This window comes from Ischnura elegans, chromosome 10 (genome assembly GCF_921293095.1).
Source record: "Ischnura elegans chromosome 10, ioIscEleg1.1, whole genome shotgun sequence".
In the NCBI taxonomy this organism is placed as follows: Eukaryota; Metazoa; Arthropoda; class Insecta; order Odonata; family Coenagrionidae; genus Ischnura; species Ischnura elegans.
Window position 1 is genome coordinate 49,522,624 of NC_060255.1, and position 20,529 is coordinate 49,543,152.

Consider the following 20,529-nt stretch of genomic DNA (forward strand, 5'->3'; position numbering starts at 1 on the left):
TATACCCTCGCGCGAAGCCTTTTACTGTGCTATTTCGCCCTTTAATATCCTTCCACGGGAATAACTGACTGTGCATTAATACTGGGTGGTCTTAATATGAGGTGTCAACATTGCAAACGCTCGAAGGCCCCGCGGAATACTCAAAATTCTCGAGTTTAATAGAACCTCAGACCAAACATCGGGTTGATAAAGTGTCATGATGAAAAAAAAAGCTAGTACCATGAGAGTTTCCCTCGTACAGTGGCGGTAGTCGAGTCTGACGCGGAAGAATTTTAACGCCGAGAGCCTTTTCGTAGAAAATTAAGCGGAGCGTGCTCCAACGCCGAAAATTACGGGAATGCATTACCAGAGAATAGCAATTCACACGAGAGTTCGGCTGGAATATTTGGTGAATTCTCTTCAAATACGTCTTTTATAATATATAACGAAGTTCTAAGGGAACCGAAGTAAAAAATAACTCAAGCTCTTAACTTTGCTTTTGGGTGCGAAAATCTAAATATGCGAAAATCTAAATTTAATAATCTTTGCGCCAGATTTTTAAGTTTTGGAGAAGAAAAAGCTAGAGGTTTTACATTGTGAAGTATTGTTTACGGATCGATAATTTTTAGAAATTATTTAGTGGATAAATTTGATTCTTACGTCGTTTTTTAAATGTTAATTTCTTTGAATTAAGTTTCGAAGATTATTTATAATTTTTAACTTTGGTTGTAAAATGTTGATTTTTTATTAAGCGACTCATAATGGCGCCGACCTTTTTGGTTAATGCATAGGGCAGAGAATAAAAATTAAAACAGAAAAACTCTCTACCTGATGCCGCCAAGCATTACCTTTTCAGTTCTGACGCACTTAAACGCTCGGTTATCCTGATATCACTCGTTTTATCGCATGTAATCTACTTTTAATTTTATATTTTGTAGGGAGCACAAGTTATATTATTCAATAATTATTCCCAGTATCATTACCTAGTTACTGCTACTATGCAGACTCCTGAATTGAAGTATGATAATGGAATTTCAATTGTTTATTTTTTTCCTGTGAAATTGAAACAAACATATTCCAATCAGTCAAGCTGGCGACTATCTTTAACCTATTCCCACCCACCATAGCCATATGGCTACATCCTACCGTTCTGAGCATATGAGGCTCTTGAAGAAAACCCGCACTCTTTTTTGCCATCGAATTTTCACGAATATGTGTTGAAGCTTGCGAAAACTTAGTCCACTTATTAGTTTATTTTTGAAGCTCGTCGAAATAAGTCCACTGACTGTAAGAGACGGGTGCGAAACGGAAATTCTATACGGACGCCTACTTTCTGTAAAATTACGTGCAATGCGTCGTAAAAGTAAACAGGAAATGGCAACGTATGGATTATTTTAACTTTCCTCCATCTAAAATATGTTTTCACACATGATTCATCAATCAAGGTCACTCGTGGGGATTGAATAACATTCGATTCTGACCTCGTTGCCACGCAGTGTAGCCAAATGTCAACGTGTTATTCTGAAGAAACAAATGCATCACCAAAATAATTCACTGGATCACTATATACGACCATTCGAGCAACGTAAATAAATGACTTATATGTTATGTGGCGCGATATGGTGGCAGTTATTGATTTTATTCTAATATGCCGTTGCAATATATACACTGAATTCAGCGGAAAGGTTGGAATGTATTATTTAACTAATATTACCTAAATATATTCACAATCGCAAGCAGAAAGTTTTCTGGGTGAAAATGAGTTACTCAGATCTAATCGAAGGATTGTATTTTCTGATATAATTGCGTCCCTATGGTTTATTATGATTTGGAGAGCCATATAAATTATGAATGAAAACATCTTCACTCACTTGGAGCAGTTCCATCATTGGGTGGATTGTTGCTATATTTAAAGAACATCAGGTAAATGTTCAAAATGATTCAATGGATTTATCAGTCACTTGTTATGGAATAATGCATTTATAGGGTTTGTAACGACCTTAAAATTCAATCTTACGGCGAGTGACATGACCCGGCCGCATTCCATTATGTTGACGTCACTTGGAATTCATCCAGGTTTTCGCTACTTTCACGCAGGGTAGGATTTGATCTGGGATCCATTTAACTGGCATCGCAGAGTACTTCAATTTTAAGCTCGATATGTTCATTACGTCCTCTTCAACCTCTTGCAACCTCTTGCAGCCTCTAAATGTTTCATTTTTTATAATTTAGTCATCACTTTATTCAGAATGCATCACTGAGCTTGTTTGCTTCCCACAACTGACCATTCGATGACAATGTAGGATGACAACGTTTTTATTTTCGACTATTTCCAATTATGAACTATGTAAAATACTTTTATTCTGTTCATTACATATTATTGTCCTATTTTTTATATTCCATCGTTTTTTACCATTAACAATATTGACGTAAACATTTCCTATAATTGTTAGAATTTTTATGTGAACAATTTATATTTTCGAGGGCGCAAACCAGCGCAACCCTCATTAAAAAATCCTTAGAAATGCTACTTCGTTATCTATAGAGAATCAACTGTATTTTAATATATGAATATGATTAACTCAGCAAATAATATTTCAGTGTAATTGTATTAGGTACATTATTTTCCGTCAACCCGTTGCCCGTCAAGCATGCTGTTTTCATATACATATCATCATTTAATCTCTTATTCATTATTAATAATATAATATAATAACTAGTCTCTGTAATGTATGAGACATTGTTTAAATATTCTCAAAATGTTTACGTAACCCAAAGTAATGTTCCCAGATTCTGTGAAGAGTGTTTCTGCGTTGGAATTAATACTAGTTTTTGATAGTATGTTATAATACAATCTCCTCTGATTCCATAAAATGACACCCAAATGAATGCTTAAGGTCACTGTGTATAAATTACTCAGAGCAGCGCCAGATCGACGTTAAATTACGTTTCATTTCTCGTGTTAGAATTAATTTCATTAATGCATTCAGAGGCTTGTCATTGTGTTTTATTTTTGGTTCTCAAGTCAAAATGTTATGATTGAAATGGTAATGCTTCTAAATTTTATCCTCCAGAAGTTTAATGTGAACATAAGTTTTACTATGCAGACATGCCTTTATCATTACCTTCTATAACTCATTGACGTCATTTAGTTCGGTTGACTCAGTAGAAAAACTATAATAAGCTCATGGTCACAGGAAACAATAATTTTTACGGCTAGAAAAATATATTTTTGAGGTTTTCAACTGGTCAAAGGAAGTTAAAAGTGCCGATGATGTGATGAAAATACAAGCATAAAAATTGATTTTAATCTCAGTTTTAGCATTTGTTTTAGTGGTAGACCGTAGTATTTGGAATATTTATGCATGGATTTAGTTCTTATTTTTGCAAATTTGTCATGAATTACCCACAAAGTTGGGAATAGAATTCATAATACACTTTTTCTCCATCAGTTACTACGCTTTATGCTCCAATATAGTACCAATCCTATGTACATACTCACTTATTTTGAATTAAAATTATTGATTACGAACTGCAATATTCACTTCGGAAACTCAACGGTTCACCATTTCGGATTCAAAAACGCTCTAAGTCAGAGAAATGTCATACTTTTATATTTGTTTGTTATTATATATGTTTGATTTTGGCCTAATCAAGAGAAAAAACTGAAAATGAATCATTCATTAGATTCGCCTAAAATTATGCATTCAGTGATTGAGATCAATAAGAAGCTTCGGTACAATTATGTCATGTCGATCTTACTTTACGATTTACTATAAGTTATGCCGGGAAGTGGTATATATCGGGTTTTGTGAATCATACGGAAAGTCATGCTTCTAAGAAAATTAGGTTTCGAAAAGGTTAGGTTTGCTAGCATGACTCATCAATGGTAGAAAAATCTTTTGTTCACAGTTTACTATATGATCATGGTAACCTAAATCTAAATTCATGACCTTCTGGAATATGTTTCTAGCGTTCTATCTCCGCGTTCACAAATAAATCTACGGATACTGCAGGAGTTCAAGAGAAGTAGATGTGGAGTAAAAGTACTCCGTAACCCCTCAACTCTTTGAACATGTTTTTCTTCCGCTTATGTAAGCTGAGTTTTTTTATTGTATTACTTGAAAGCTTTCTCTTTTTGGGTGTTTTACTCACTTTATTCGTTTTTTTTCCGAGAAATTATTGGTCGATTAACTGGAGTCCCTGGTGAAAACAATAGTAAACTGATGTAAAGTAACTTGCGAATGTCTTTTGCCGAGTTCACTGTAGAGGTGAACGCCGCTAACACTGTAAACTCGTTTAAGGTGTTCCGCGCCATCGAAGTTGAGTGTGCTGAAAATATCTTCTTGAATATCCTAGAATATTATAAGCACTAGGACACATACTCGGTATTTATAAATAGATTTGTAATAATTAATTCTTGTATCTCAATTTTTTATATTTATTCTTGAATCACATAACTAAGCGTGTGTGCCGATTAGGTTTAAATATTAATATTACCTGCCAGTTCTTATTCTCATATCAGGATCTTCTCCACTTTTTTCTAAGAGGCCCAATAAGCAACCACGCTTTAACCCATTTTAACCCAATGTTGCTTCTTAATAAAATCAAAAATGTATACATTTTCAGCTCTATTCAAGAAATATATAAACGGCTTGTTCTTTTGTGCTGTATAGTGTAATGGCGAAATGTGTAGCCGCAACAATAATTATGAATGATTGGAAAATTTTCACATTTTTAAAAGTAGACGTCTTGAAATTCGACTTCAGTAACAGCTTCGATCCCAGTAACTGCTCCGGGTTAGAAAGGATTAACCTCCGTGTGATGAAAGGCTTAATGTTTTTACTTTGTAATGAATTTTATACTCTTTTTGAAAAAATCGTATTTTTTAAATCATTTTTTTACTCAAGTACGACATCGACGAATGTTGCAAACCGATTTGAAGTCTAACGTAAGAAAAATGGGAAGGAAAAATGCACTCTGAAGTTCGAGGTAATCTAGAGCTTGCAACCTTAAAAAAACGGATCTTCATGCCCTCCTTTGCCCTACCCGAGATGTGTCTCACGCGAAGCCGACGCGTTTATGACCTCATTGCTTCCGAGTCGAGTGATGTTCAATCGCTTTTGGTGAGCGGCGTAATCGCAAAAACCGGTTCATTTCATGAGGTCACTGTCTGTGATTCATCCGTGACGTTAACTCCGTCCCATTCGTGAGCGATGCATTAACAGGCGCGGCTTTTCGCCATTCGTTCGCAACAGTGTCTCCCTGAAGGCTAATTTATGAAATAAATAGCGATAAATTAATTCCGTTTTATGTTCCTACAAAATAATTAGATTCAATTTGTAATTGATACCTGTTACGCATATGTAAAAGTCATAAACACATCCTTATATCGCACATTTAAAAGTAATATCTGCAATAATCTCTTTGGAGGGAATTAAATTTTTGAATGGCAGTTGGCAATGTTTGATTAATTTCTCGATGAAACTTTCTTGATACAGAAACTCTAGTATTTTAATAATAATATTTAGGATGCATAATAAAGTGCATATTTCAACAAATAAATTGTTGAAAATTATACCTCTTATCCACGAAATGTAGCAAAAGTCAGCAAACATCAAAAGCTGCTGTTAGCAGCAAAATTTTAGGTAAACACTTCGTGAAAATCATTACACATATTGAATAATAAATCCTGAATTTGAAAAAATTACCTTGGTTTTGTAATACGAAAGCTAGTTTTTGTAGACTTAAATGATTTTATTTACTCATTTGTCGAAAGTATTACAGTCAGCAGCTCAGTGGCCGAAGAAAATCTCTGATTTCATCATTTTCAGAATAATTTGGCACCCAAAATCATTTCTCCCCCCCCCCCCCAAGAAAAAAATCCTGGAACCGCCCCTGAATGTGATGATGGTTTCCACCTCGTTGTTTGATGTCTGATAACGACAGTTTCGCCGGCTATCCCGACAGCATTCTCAGGTTAGAGGTGGAGTTTGATGCAAATTGGGCCTGTAAATATACGCCGTAGTGGTGGTCATAATTGTCGTTTTTGAGTTTGGTGTGCTCTTATTGGCCGAAGTCGTATTTGGATTTTGAGAGTGGGTTCCGTGAAAAAGTCCCTTCCAAAGATATCTCTTTCAATGGAAGTCGTTATAAAATATTTCGATGAAGGATCCGATGATATCCGATGGAACAGACTTCTTATCGAAACCATCTCTCGATTCCCAGATACGACTTCAGCCAATTATTCACACCTGATATAAAATGATCGCTGCGACCACCACCTCGGCGTAATTAGACTTGCCCATTTTGATCAATTTGAAGTGGAGGCTGAGAGGCACAGATACGAAATACAAATACTCGTATTACTCTTCTTACAGGGATTTGGTATTACCACCCAAGTTACCTACTATATACACACTGCCTCGACAAATTGCTCCTCTATGAGTCTACCCTATGCCATAACCTCCTTTTAATCTGAGGATTGTGAAAAATAATTAATCTTGGTTAAAGAGGAATAAACAGTACTAGAATGGAAAAGAACAAGCCAACGTTCATTGCGTTTGTGGACTTAGAGAAAGCATTTGACAGCGTGGATTGGAGCACAATGCTTGGAATCCTAAAGGAAATCGGGGTTCTTTATAATGACAGAAGAATCATCCACAGTTTATACAAAAACCAAGTAGCGGTGATAAAATCAGGGCCCAGCTGTGAAGAAGCAAGAATTAGGAAAGGAGTGCGACAAGGCTGTACATTGTCACCCGTAATTTTCAACGTTTACATTGAGAAAGCCATTAATGAAATCAAAGAAAAGGCATTGGTAGAGAATATTCATGGAGAAAAAATTAGCATGCTAAGATTTGCCGATGACATAGCCGTTATAGCAGAAACAGAGACGGATTTGAAAAATATTCTGGTTAATATGGGTAGGGTAATGGGTAGATATCAACTGAAAATAAGCACAAAGAAAACCAAGATATTAGTATGCACTAGAAGAGAAGAAGTCAAGACTAAAATTAAAATAGGAAAGCAAAAACTGATAGAGGTGGATGAATTCTGTTATTTGGGAAGCAAGATAACTAGTGACGGGAGAAGTAAGAAAGAAATTATCAGCAGAATAGCCCAGGCGAAGAGAGCATTCCACCAAAAGAGGGACCTGCTTACAGCAGGAAACTTAAGTATGGAAGTAAAGAAACAATTTATAAGAACCTACATCTGGAGTATGCTCCTATACGGAAGTGAGGCATGGACAATGACCGCAGCGGAGAAAGCAAGGATAGAGGCCTTCGAAATGTGGTGCTAGAGAAGAATGATGAAAATCAAATGGATCGACCGAGTTAGTAACGAGGAAGTCCTAAGAAGAGTAGGAGAGAAGAGAAGCCTCATGAAAACCTTAATAAGAAGACGGAACAACCTTAATTGCCACATCCTGAGACATGATGGCCTGATGAAGACAATCGTCGAAGGACAAGTGGAAGGTAAGAATGGAAAAGGAAGACCTCGAACAAAATATATGGAACAAGTGAAGAGAGATGTAAAAGAGAAGAAATACGTAGGTGTGAAAAGATTAGCTGATAGGAGAATAGAGTGGAGAGCTGCGTCAAACCAATCCTAGGATTGTTGACCAATGATGATGATGATCTTGAATTATGCTATCGTGTATTAAATTAAAAGACAAAAAAATACTAAGCAAAAATACCATTTTCACAGGGCTCATCGGCACAGCAATAGCAAATACGCCCTCAGCACGGTCTTCAAATCGTGGGTAATGTTCGATGAATATCAAAGGATGTTAGTTGCAAGTTTCACTTTTCTTAAAAATCGAAAAAAACCAACGACAAGGCAACCATATGCGCGAAATTTTAATTCAACTGTAAACTAACTGGTTGAGGTGAGTCAATGGACTCACCGGAGCGGAAACAACACTCGCGCCTTCGTTGAGGTCATCGTGAAAGTGTCTTCATCAAACTAAACTACTGACATGAAGATTCTGGTGGGAATGTCGGCAGAACTGTCGTCATCGGACAAACAGCCGGTCGGAATCGTTTATTTTCCCACGAAGTCAGCCTAGTCTTACGACGCATACATTCTACGGTAGGCAGGATCATAAAAATAAATAAGAGAGACGGACTGCAGACGGGATATAGATAAAGCGGTTTTTTCCGCGATCGATAAGAGACCGTAACAGAAGCGTTAGGACTTACAAATAGGTTTAGTCGACTGGTAGTGTAGCTTAGGAATTTATAGACTCTTTAATGCATGTTTCTAAATTTTCCTGGCATTTCTAACAGCTTGTTTCACATGTTCTAGCTTCACTGGCAGATTTCCTTAATTAGTAGTATGCAAATTTGCCTTTGCATTAATGTGGAAGTACGGTTTGTTAGTATGCGTAACATTTTTATGATTGAGTCCGGAAAGCTGTATCAAAAGGTGAAAGACTTGCGTGACATTCCAATAGTTCGCTCCCTGAAAGATTTTAATTGTAGCTATAGACCTATAAATTTCCAAGAATTTCAGGACAAACAATATTTGTCTTCATTTCAGCAACTTCCGATCGAGAAAGAGCAACAAGTGCCTTAAAATAAGGAAGTTTTCGAAATTAAAATTTCCCCTACGCTTTTAATCAGGGTAAAACATAACCACAAATGTCTGTGGGCCTGCAGAGGTGGGTATCCTCTTGTATACTGCATAATGGTGATTGATCAACCCCTGCCAAGCACTCTAGAGGTGGCTCGAAGGCAGCGCCGGGTGCAGGTTAGAGACAAGGGGGGGCTAGGCGGAGGACCACGGGGGTAACTTCCCTGCAGTAGAGAGGTTCAGAACAAAATTACCATTTTATCTAGTGCAAATTGGATACCCAAGGTGGGAGCTTTAGTCCCTCTTAGGCCCTCTCTGGATACGTTACAGCTTGCAGCGTATTGCGCACTACTATCTGTATGAGTTATTTTGGAATGTTATGAATGTTGCTCATGCTTGAATCAGTTCTGCGTTTACTTTTCGTTTTCTATTCCAACTCATTGTTTTTTTTTGCATGTGTGGTAGCATTTTCGTGTCCTTAGCAGTCTCCTAGTTTCTGGTCTGACCACATCTCGCTGTCCTGTTTGTTTGGCTTGTGTCTGATTAACCCTCTTAGTGCTATCCTTCAACTGAGGTTTACTGGCGAGAAATACGGAGGGTATTTTCATAAAGTGTAGCAACAAGAAAAATAAAATTCGAAGCTATTTTATTAAGTATCCATTAGCGGTTTTTTTTGTAATTATTGCGGTTAAACTGGTTAATATTAAAAATATATTTATACGCTTTCCGAAATAAGATATATCAATGTAATAAGTTATAGCAAATTAAATAATGTACTACATAAGTGCCGATATATTGGTCCGCCGCACTAAAAGGGTTTAGGCAAGGATGAGTGCTGCATGCATGTTGCGGAATCACCCCGTGCCACACACCCTGGTGGCTTGCGCGGTACCCCGGAAATGTAAATTGCATCGCCCTTCCTAACTGCCTTCCGCTTGAAAACTGAAGACCGAATATCGTGTCACCATTGAGCCCACCCACTCCTTCAAAGACCTTGCGCGTGCGATTATCCGTAGGCCAAGTCCCTTCCCACTATTGCTCATGCGCGCGGGCGACGGAGTGAGGAAAAAAACAAGCGACTGCGTTGGCGCGGATTGCTATTCTTGCGCACGTAGGGGACTCGACGGGCAGTGATGTCACCACTACACGCTGACCTACGCCTCAGAGTTATTCCGAAGGCGGTGAGATAATAATCTCCACTCACATCTCCGCCCTACCCGTTTCGTGGTTCCGCGGTAAAAATGTGGTCACATACCAGATTTCTTGTTTTCTTTCTCTATCTTTTCTATGGACGAACTTAAAGAGGGCTCACCACCTCGGCGTAAATCATCGCTCCACACGACATGGCGACCTCTAATTTCATGCACTTTGACAATGATGCAGTTAAAATTACAGGTTATTCTTAGGTAAAAATGTATTAATACAGTAATAATGTTGAGTTTCTCTTTTCCGCGTGGAAGTTGAGGAAAAGAAGACTTACAATTGGAGCAAATGTTTTTCCCCATTTTAGTATTTGTGGTCATGCATTTTTAAAGTGGGTTCAGACAGTTTCGACCCAAAAAATGAAATAATCATGTATGAGCTTCAAATATTGGTTCTTATCATTGCATGAAAATACAATTCATTGCTACATTTAAGAGCAAAAACCTACATTTTTAAAAACGCGAGCGGGTGTTTCGCGATTTTTACTGACGTATGCATGGCGTTATCGCTAAAGTTCAAATCATGCGTCAGTTTATTTTATATTGTACATTTTAATGTATGAATGTAGTGTTGCAAAGAGTTTTTATGAAAAAATTAGCTTTGGACGTAAATTTTGGGTTTTCCATTTTATAACAAGAACATAGCAGTAGATTATGAAAAGACAAAGCAGCTGAAAACATAAAAACAACAGACAAAAATGAAAGATAGATCAGGAGACTAAAACGAATATGAATCTATGAAAAGAAATATGAATCTAAAAAGAATATGAATGAACATCTATGTGGCACTACAAATTTATTCGAGGCTTAAGGTTTTCTTATGGCCGTTTTACACGAGGCATGTCATTGCGAGGGTTAGCACTGAAAACATTTTTTTTAATTGTAAGAATACAAGCTCTGAATTAAAGTAGGGACTATTTTGCCATTTCGCATTCACGCATACTCGCATCCATTCTAGCAATTCACCGCATTACACGATGTAATTTTGGCTGCGCCTACGTACATACGTCAGATTGCGTAATGACTTGCCCCGAGTAAAACGGCATTATAAGTGCAACAAAAAAGTAAATCGCTGCCTCTACTTTCGGAGCGTTTATTTCTTCACCATGGTAACGTGCCACCTTAAATTCCTTGAAGCGTCGCCACTGAAAAACACATGGACCGGTCGAGCGAGCGTGATGCCTTCTCCTCACCTCGCGAGTCTACTAACTCCCTCTCTCCATTCTTTTCTCTTCCCCTCCAGGAGCTGTGTGGGAGAGGGAAGAGGCGAGGCTTGCAGAACCACTAAAGCGAAAGCCGGCTTCGCGACGACCAGAACCGGCCGAGATGTCGAACGAAACGGAGTACGAGTACTGCGGAGATGGACTCCTCTTACCGCTCCTCAACGAAGAGGAGAAGAGATGGAACCAATCGTTCCGGGCCGTGCTATACCTCTTCGCCCTCCTATACTGCTTCCTCGGAGTCGCCATCATCGCCGACGTGTTCATGAGCGCCATAGAAGTGATTACCAGCAAGACTAGGAAGATCTACTTGGCCCGTCCCTCTTCGCCCACGACCGGTGTCTGGAGACCTGGGCTTGCCAAAGTCGGTGACGCGGCGGTCGAAGAGGGCAAGGGTACCTCGTCGAATGGGACCGACCACGCGGGATCCAAAGACCCAGGCGGAAGTCTCCAGGACGCGAGCGAAGAGCCGGAAGTGGTGGAGGTTAGGGTGTGGAACGATACTGTGGCCAACCTGACCCTGATGGCCCTGGGGTCGTCCGCCCCTGAGATCCTGCTCTCTGTGATCGAGTTGTCGGGACGGAGCTTCGAGGCGGGCGATTTGGGGCCTGGGACCATCGTGGGATCGGCCGCCTTCAACCTGTTGATCATTACGGCTGTGTGCGTGGTGGGCGTTCCCGATGGAGAGACAAGGCGCATTAAAGGGATAAAGGTAAGCAGTGTCATTCTTATTAAAAACTAGTTGTTTCAGGATGGGATATGCTGGAACCGTTCCTCGATACTGAGGGCTTGGAAACATATCGGTTTAAATGGAAAATCAAAGTTTTTCAATAATTAAAAAATAATTTGCAGATAATAAAATAAGTTGGAACTGTGCTCAGGGCTCCCATTATGTGCTGCTTACCTGGCGTCCCTTGTGTAACTATGACTTGTACCATTGTATGTCTCGGTAGGAAGACTATTTTGGAGTCGGTTGCCATGGATATATCAAAATCAACAGAAATAGACTCTACAGCAATATGTTTCTCAGCCCTCCATAATAATATGAAAGCGATATTTCAGGTCCCACAAAATACTCTTTTCGCTAGTGAACACGACTTTTTTCAATGCATTTACATAATTTTCAAGTGTAGTGAATCCACGTAATACATTGTAAAACGTGACAAGTAGTGCTGCTAGACAAAATATTATTCTGAGCAACCTGCGAAATCTATTTCATTAACAGTTTCATTTTCTTGAAAATTCCTCCCCTGTGGGAAAATACTAGCGTGATTTCGAATCGGCCTCTGCGCGTGGTGCTAAGATTTAAAATGTTTAAATCTTTATAAATACTTAAAACATCGTATCGCGTGATAAAATTAATGGATCGGATAGGTTGATTTTGACGACATTGATTGGAATATATTGTCATTAAATCAAATACTCTGGAAGGAATACGAGGATATTCTATAAATCTATTTTTACGTATTTAATTCACAGTTTCCGTTTCCCGTAATAATACGAAAGGTGAGGTTCAATGTTGGCTTTTGATTTCTGCATCATGAGACATCTTGCGTGCTCTTGTTTATATTTTCTTGGAATTAAAACAATGAAGATAGATATAATTGGATTATAATCGTATTGATTGTAAAAGACATTTGAAAGCGTGTAATAAACCAAGCTATTAATTACGCATTTTGCGTGTGCATCGAGCCCATTGTCGACTATGCGTCGTTCTGCTGAGGAAAGGCGAATCGCGGTAGTAAACATATTACCATTGCTTCTTCTTTTGTGATCGGAAAAACAATATTTAATAGTGTTTACATGGTGGTTCCACTTCATTCCGCATAGCTGCGTACCGATCGCTTGTTTTTTGCTCTTTTGCTCGCCGTGGAATGTGTGGGCTCTCAGTATCAATGGTCTTCCTCTTTCACCTTTCTTTATTAGTCCCGTGAAAACGTAATTTTGCCGAGAAAAGTTTGGGAAAGTTTCGATTACTTCCTCTGTGTGATTTTAGGTGCGGTTAATGTGAATCAGATGTTTTATTTAGAGGACACATAAGTCCCTGTCGTCCGGTCGTATTTTGTATTTTCACGCGACAAATGGCTCGTTCAGTAATTATGTAATTATCTTGAAATTTTCCGAGTAGGTATGTATTTGTAAATGTTTTCCGGCGTCTCAAATATATAAAAATTTGAATTATGAAAAAAATTGTTACTTAGGTAAAATTTTGAAATTTTAGATGCAAGCATGTGTTAGCAGGCACTGAACCCAAAAACTTTCATGATGATGCGATAAGTTTTGACGAGGGATGCGTAACGAAAATTTACCGAGTGACGCGTGAGTGAGCAAGAGTGACGCGTTTCTCTTAGAATCCCAATTGGCCCACGTTTCAGCATCGATGCTTCAGAACTGCTCTTCATTTGCTTCATAACTACGCTAAGAGTTAAAGCCATGGTCGGCTGAGTTATTACATATTTTCAATGAATAGTCAATATGATCTTACGCATGGTCATTCTCCTTAAAGTGATACCAGTGCCTGATTCAAGCAATATAAAGTAGGAATTTCTCTACTGTATGCATACCTTTAGAATATTCATCACTTGTTGGATGTCAAATCTCAGCGGAATGGGGGCATCGGCAGTTAGAATAACCTTATAGCTGCCTGTTAAATAAGAATGGCATCACATTACTTAGTTTTACGTATTTTGCTACCTTCAAACGCCCATAGTATGACGAGTAAGTTGAATTTAAAGTTTTGAACGATAATTTTTTTGTCACCCACGTGGTTCGTGTTGTCATCACCGACCGCCAGTTCTTGAGTTTTGGAAATCACCATTTAAAGTGTTGAAGGTCCATGTCCATGTTTATATGATAAACTCACATGTCACCGGGGGGAAATTTTTATTTGAAAGGATTTTATTGCGTCTGTTCTTCTTCACTTATTTTTTTTTAATTTTATGTTTAAAAGCCAAAAAATACCGCAAGCTTTCAAAAAGAGAAAAAAGAAGCTTTGCCCGGAAAGTAAATGATTTTTACGTATGATGTACTCCTTATTCACTTTGAGTAATCATAGCATTTAATGATTACAGATGAAACGGAAACTTCGATGAAAGTTCACGATGTAAATTATCAGATGATAAACTCGACGATCAGCAAAATCTGAAGCATCACTCTAATAGTTCGCCAATTATCAGAGTATGTAGCAGCACTACTGCTCCGTAGACATCGTTTTCTGAATAGTCTCAATTTGAGGAATCAGTCGGTATCAGTTGACTTCCGTCGTAATAATTCCTTTTTGTTGTACTCTTCATTCAGTTTTGTGCATATTTCATCGGCGGGGATGACGTGATACAACGTGAAAAGACTTTTCTCTCTCTGCGGTTCATATCTGTCATGACTCATTCCCCATGCCATAAAGGAATTACATATCTTGAGCGTAATGCACATGCTTGAATAATGGTGAAAGTTGGTGACTGGGTGCGTTCATTCTTTAACATATTTCAATGAATCGTATTTGGCTCGTCCCGCGGTTACAATATCGTATGGAAATAGCCCAATGCTGTTAAAATATCTCCTTCCCCGTGTCTCATCTAAATATGTTCTTTCAGATGACTTATCTTTATTCAAATGGAATTCATAAATCAACCACTAAAAAGAATTGGTGTTACAACTTTGAATATGTTGTCGTTATTGGATTGCATAGATCAAAAATCTTTACAGCAGAATAGTAGTGTCATCATTAGGTTCAATAAAATGCCAAAATGGTAACGTTGTACCGTTTAAATATGTATAAGATGTTCTGCGGTATAACATGTTCCTGAGCTTCTGTTGTAATTTCTGAAGCAATGCATCTTTTAATGCAATGCATGGCGTGGAAACTCGCATCCTACAAACAATGATCGTATATCTAACAGAATGCGACGTAAATAGATATAAGGGACCATAATAATTTATTTCTGAGCCGCCGTAACTTGGAGACAAATGTTTATGTCAGTCAATGGTTTTCCAGTAGTAAATAATATTTTTCAGTCACTGGCGTATATTTTTAGTTCAAAATGTTTACCATATTTTAAATCCAATTTTCAAAATGAATGATATTTCGAAAATTTGGACACTTACTCTTATGACATTCCTTCAAGGAAATAACAGCCTACTAGTTTGCGGTGTACTTTTACAGGCACCTACGCAAACATGTTCAGCGAGGAAATTTTAGTGAGGGAACACTATCTTCCCTGATCGGAATTCCAACCTGAATCTCCCGAATCCGCTCCACGTGTTTCACAGCTTATACTATTAAGGCATCTTATTCATCTGCGGTTAGGCACCCGGCATGAATTCGGGAGTTCCTAGTTCGAATCCCTGTCAAGGCAAATGACTAGCCCTCCGTGGAATTTTCACACTGTGCGGTAGTTGGTTGGTTGCAACGAGGTCATGAAGAAATTTCACAGTGTGCCATTTTCATTTACTTCGCATCCCACTTCAGTTCTCTGTGGGATTCGCGTAGTGAGAGAATGAATGAGATACGGCCAGCTCAGCCAGAATTCGTTAGCCGTGCCGTAGTGAATTCGCGATGTCCCAGTTTATCCCGGTGATTATTTTTTCTCTGAGAATTTCGTGCCTACCTGCTTTCTCTTCGTCGCGGTGGGCGACTCCCGTCTGAATCAACACGCTTTGAATTAGAGGACTGTCATTGCCTGTAAAGGGTGAGGTTGGGTGGAGGAACCTATGATCACTGCATAAACTACAGAATTAAAGTATAAACACGAGTTCCTTCGTAGGAAATTCGGAGGTACTTTTGGTGGCACGTTTTGTATGTACAATTTTCTCATATTTTCCTTGCTAATATTACTACTAATGTAGCTGTTTATATTTTTTTTGTTGATTCTAAATATTTTTCGAAGACTACGGAAAAAATTATCACTGTATTTCTCAATAATTACTGTGCTGCAGGCGCTGTGGATACATGTATATATGTAGGATACATGTATAGGGGATTGAGGGTCAAGGGAACGCATCTAACAAACAATTACATATAAATATTATGCACATAGGTTCAAAAAATAATGTTTATACTTACTTAATTTTGTTTTCTGTAATATGTTCTACCATACTTATCTTCTATTTCTGCATAACAAATGAATGCCGAATTTAATGCAGATGTACGAGAAAAACAAATAGGAATCTTGCCCCTCACGTGGGGCAAGTGTCCTCCCATTTTGGGGCAAGAGTCCTAATCAGAGTTTTCACAACTGAACTTTCCCTTTTAAAAATATTTTGTGCAAGATCCTTTCTCCCATGTTATACATTCATAACACATTATACAATCAATGATTGGTGGATCATAGTACAATTTTCCACAAACTCCGCAGTCATATGATTGAGTATATGAATTCCGAATCAATCGTCAGTATAAGCAGTAGTATACTATAGCAGTCAGTGTATTATGCATATCTAAACGTACCTAAAATTCTGGAATCAAGTAATACTTTTCGATTTCCCGATCATTACATGATTTATTTTCTATTTCACGTAGCGCCTTAAGACTATTACTCAGAGGCAATTCATCAATTTCTTGACTAGCTGAAATAGAAAGCATGGATTCTCCATTGCTCCTACTCAATGTAGCTACCTCAAAAAATAGTTTTCCTAATGCTTTGCGATCGGTTTTTCTCTAACTGTTACAAATTTTCTTTCAATACAATTATCAACGATGTACACTTGATTTCAACAACAGAAACTACAAGGTCATAGAAAAAGCATGGTATATAGTGGGGTAGGAGTCAGCACACGTGGGGCAAGAGTCCTCATGCGGACACTTACCCCAGGGCTCTTACCCCAACGGCACTTGATACATATAATGCGTCATAACACAACCGTATAGTGAGCTGCGAATCAGCTAACTGCATGAATTTTCGAGGAAAAGGATACATATAAACGTCAAGTAGACAAAAATAGCAGTTACATAAACGCCGAGAGCACAGATAAAATTTGCGCGACCCTACAATTTAGATAAACGATGCATAAAAATGAAAATTTGAAAAAACTCAGTTTCTATCGTTCATTGTCCTCAACTGAACGCAACCCTGTGTTACATTCGATCAAATAAATGAATCTGATTGACTATAAGCGTCATCACCCCGGCATTAAGAGAGCTATTTCGGAATAGGACTCCTGCCCCTCACTACCCTATGTGAATTCTGTATGTTTACCTTCATTACGTCAATAACTTTAGAGTGACTGGATGGGCAAAGAAAGTTTGATGTTGAGACTAATGTTTTGGAAAAGTACGATTTGTATAAAAAAAAACAATGGCCCGATTTTTTCTGAATAAAAGGAAATCACTCATTCTGGAACAAAATTTTTTAAGTCTTTTTGAAAGCAATAGTTATTAAAATGAAAGCCTTGACGGTCATATCGAACCTCAAAATATTATTTTTAAGGGATGTCAGGGTACTGATTTAACCTTTTCTGGGTGTCTTTCCTTCCTTATTATTACTGATTTTAAAGAGTAATGAAGAACTAAGAGTCTAGTTTGCAACTGAATTGGATATATTCTATCATATAATAGGAAATAGACTAATCATCAACCTCATTGAGGAAAGAGATTGCGCAGCCTAATTGAAATACTTTTTTCCAATAGCATTATCTGTGCGCAATCTTTCATAGTGTTTAGAGGGAAAATTCGAATTTTGAACTCTTTTTAAAATTTCATTTCAAATGGGAGGAGGAAGGAAGAATAGTGAGGTTATGTTTGGTTGATGATGCTGATCTGATTACACTGAAAGAAAGTATCAGAATTTGGAGACGCTTCAAGTGGGAGTTAAGTTAAAGCCTACGAATCGTGATGCTATTAATATCGTTACTCTGGACTACCCAGTTTTAGCGCGAGTGTAAATATTCCCCTATGAATTAGACAACATATCCGATCTTGTTGACTTTGGCGAGGCGTTGTACATACAATGGATTGATTCTCACATTTCATCAGTGTATTTGTGGGGATCTACTATCTCTATGATACATGTTAGAGGCCGTCAGGCTATAGATGTCTTTGTATTCACCTGGCATTGATATATCAGGCATTGTAGCAGTTCCTTCGTAAAACGAACGGTTTTTCTGATCATTGGAGTATTTAAGTCGGATGCGACTGTAAAATTGGAATCTCTGTCAGAAGAGGGCGCTGTACGCTCAGAAAAACGTGTGCTAGGGAAATTATCCGTTTTCGCGCATGCGAACAAGATAAGGAATGGCAGAAATTGAGATCACTTGATGGGACTGATTGCCTGACTAGGAGGAGAGTATTTGTTTGATGCTGTTTATTTAGATGAGAATTTTTCATTTCCATAAAATTTGTTGTTCCTTCAGAAACATAAGTGTCTGGATTTAAATAAAATCCATCCATAAGAAATTCACTCTATGCTTTCGTTTCCTATAATAATACTAAAGTTTTGTTTACAAAGGTGACCTCAGCTTCAGGTGTATACTCAGCCATTTAAATCCCCCTTATTCAAATATGTTTATGAGGCTGTAATTTAGCACTAATTCCGATTACACCTCCTGTAAATGCCGAAATGTCGTGTGTGTATCAGTTTAAACGTAGAGGTAAAGTAAATACAATGCTCTCCTGCACCTTCTGACCTTCGAGCGCTTCACACCATCTATTGAAACCTGTTTTATTATTTCGTAAAGAGGAAAATGGAAGTGATAAATAAAGGTAACATTGGTGGTTCTGAAGTTATTTACATTTGTTTTCGGAAGCATCAAATCGTTCGACCAACGTTTTATACCAACTACTATATTGGCGTTGCACCGTTAGCTACGGTGTAAGCTTACGTTATTTGAGTAGGATGTTTCGGAATCTCTATTGGGTTTGTGTGCATTGAATAACCTGTGCCTGAATTAATTGGGCTCAGTAAGTGTTGAAATATCTCCAAGATTTTCAATTTCTACCCGGTTTGAAGATTTTGCCTTTGAAGTTAATGTAATAGACATTTATTCACACGGTATAATGTAGAGTGTACGGTTAATGGTTTGAGTCTCTCTCGAGAAATGCCTGAGTGTTGAACACATTTTCTTGTTAGGTAATGGATTCTTTCTACACACATATTCCACTAAGGTGGAATTTTGACGGAGACTACAAATTTTTGGGAAAATAAGACATTTATTTTACGATACTTATTTGAATAATTTTTCCACGATTGTATTCCTCTGATAATGTCTTCATTTTCTCTTGTAACCACAATTAAACAGAAATAAAATACAAAATCAGTTGCAATCGGAGATGTATCTTTTTCGCAGATTCATAAAAATTTAAGCATTGGTTACAGTTTAGCAGTGATAGTCCCCTGATATAATTAAGCAAATGAGTATCCATGGACTCCTACAGAGTGGAATAATTTTGTTCCATTTACTCGCCTCCCTTAGATAGTAATCACGGTTCAAGTAGTTGACGTGAATAAAAAACTCGGTAATATTTTGCAAATCTATGCGATCAAATATCGTTCACCATCTATACCTAATCACTCCAGTAATTCATTCGATTAAGTATATTAATTATAGCACAAAAAATAGATTGCTGTGATAGTACAGAGTGCTTTTTCAACTTGACGGCTACTGATGAGGTCATTTATGGTATCCATTACAGCTTCATGACGAATTCACTTACGTGTGAGATATCTAGCGATGAATTATTATTTTTTTCTCTCCGCGGTCATATGGAAAGGTCACTGGTTTGGAAATTGGGCATCCCATCAGTCCTAATTAGAACAAAAAATATTTTTAGCTTACGGATATATCTCCATCTGTGATAATAATAATGCTACTATTATCCGTGTGTTACATTCCTGGAAATTACTGAGTTCTCATTAAATGGTTGAACAAATTGCATCCATTACAAATATTCTCTTTCTAAAAAAATCTTAATGCACGGCTGAGGGAGCAATATTTATAATAAATTAACGAAAAAATATGTAATCAGTGTATTACACACTTTCCTCATCGGGTAAATGTGATTATTCCAGGTCAAAAGGTCCATTATACCGTCAAAAGATTAATATAGAAGTGAATGAATGATCCTCATTATAAATCGTGTCAAGTATTGTGAATGCAATTATACCCTTGTTCCGTCTTTGACAAAATTAACACCTATTGCTAGTGGCACTATGGAAGTGAATTTGTTATACTTCAATTTTCCTCTAATACAGTATAGTTATTATTGTTAGGATAATATGGTGAATACAGCATCAACTTCTTGCCATTTGAATCCGATACCAACAGTGTGTCATTGCGGTCGTCATGAAAATTCACATGATTACCCAATTTCCTATTGAAAAAAATAGCTTCAGTGTCCACTAGTCTCATTTCAGGGTTCAATTTATCGTTAATAATTGTGGCTTATTTACGTAAAATTATCGGTAGAGACACATTTTAACGTGTAAAGATAATGACTAAGGTAATTTTGAGATGATGGAGTAAGGATTTAATCAGGATTCTATGCTTTGTGAGGTTCATGTGGACGTTGTTCATTTGCTTCCCATCCTATGCATCTCCTGTGATGTAAGATGCTTTATTCG

General features: G+C 37.7%; 1 protein-coding gene across 5 annotated transcripts in view; it reads left to right on the forward strand.

Moving 5' to 3' along the window:
* The window catches only part of LOC124166505 (sodium/calcium exchanger 1-like), a 331,828-nt gene that overhangs the window by 195,905 nt on the left and 115,394 nt on the right, over positions 1-20,529 (forward strand). For all 5 annotated transcript variants that reach the window (XM_046544036.1, XM_046544038.1, XM_046544037.1 and 2 more), the window contains one exon: positions 11,002-11,690. In XM_046544036.1, coding sequence (XP_046399992.1) covers positions 11,085-11,690 — 606 coding nt within the window. In that variant the 5' untranslated portion in view covers positions 11,002-11,084. The remainder of the gene's footprint in view (positions 1-11,001; positions 11,691-20,529) is intronic.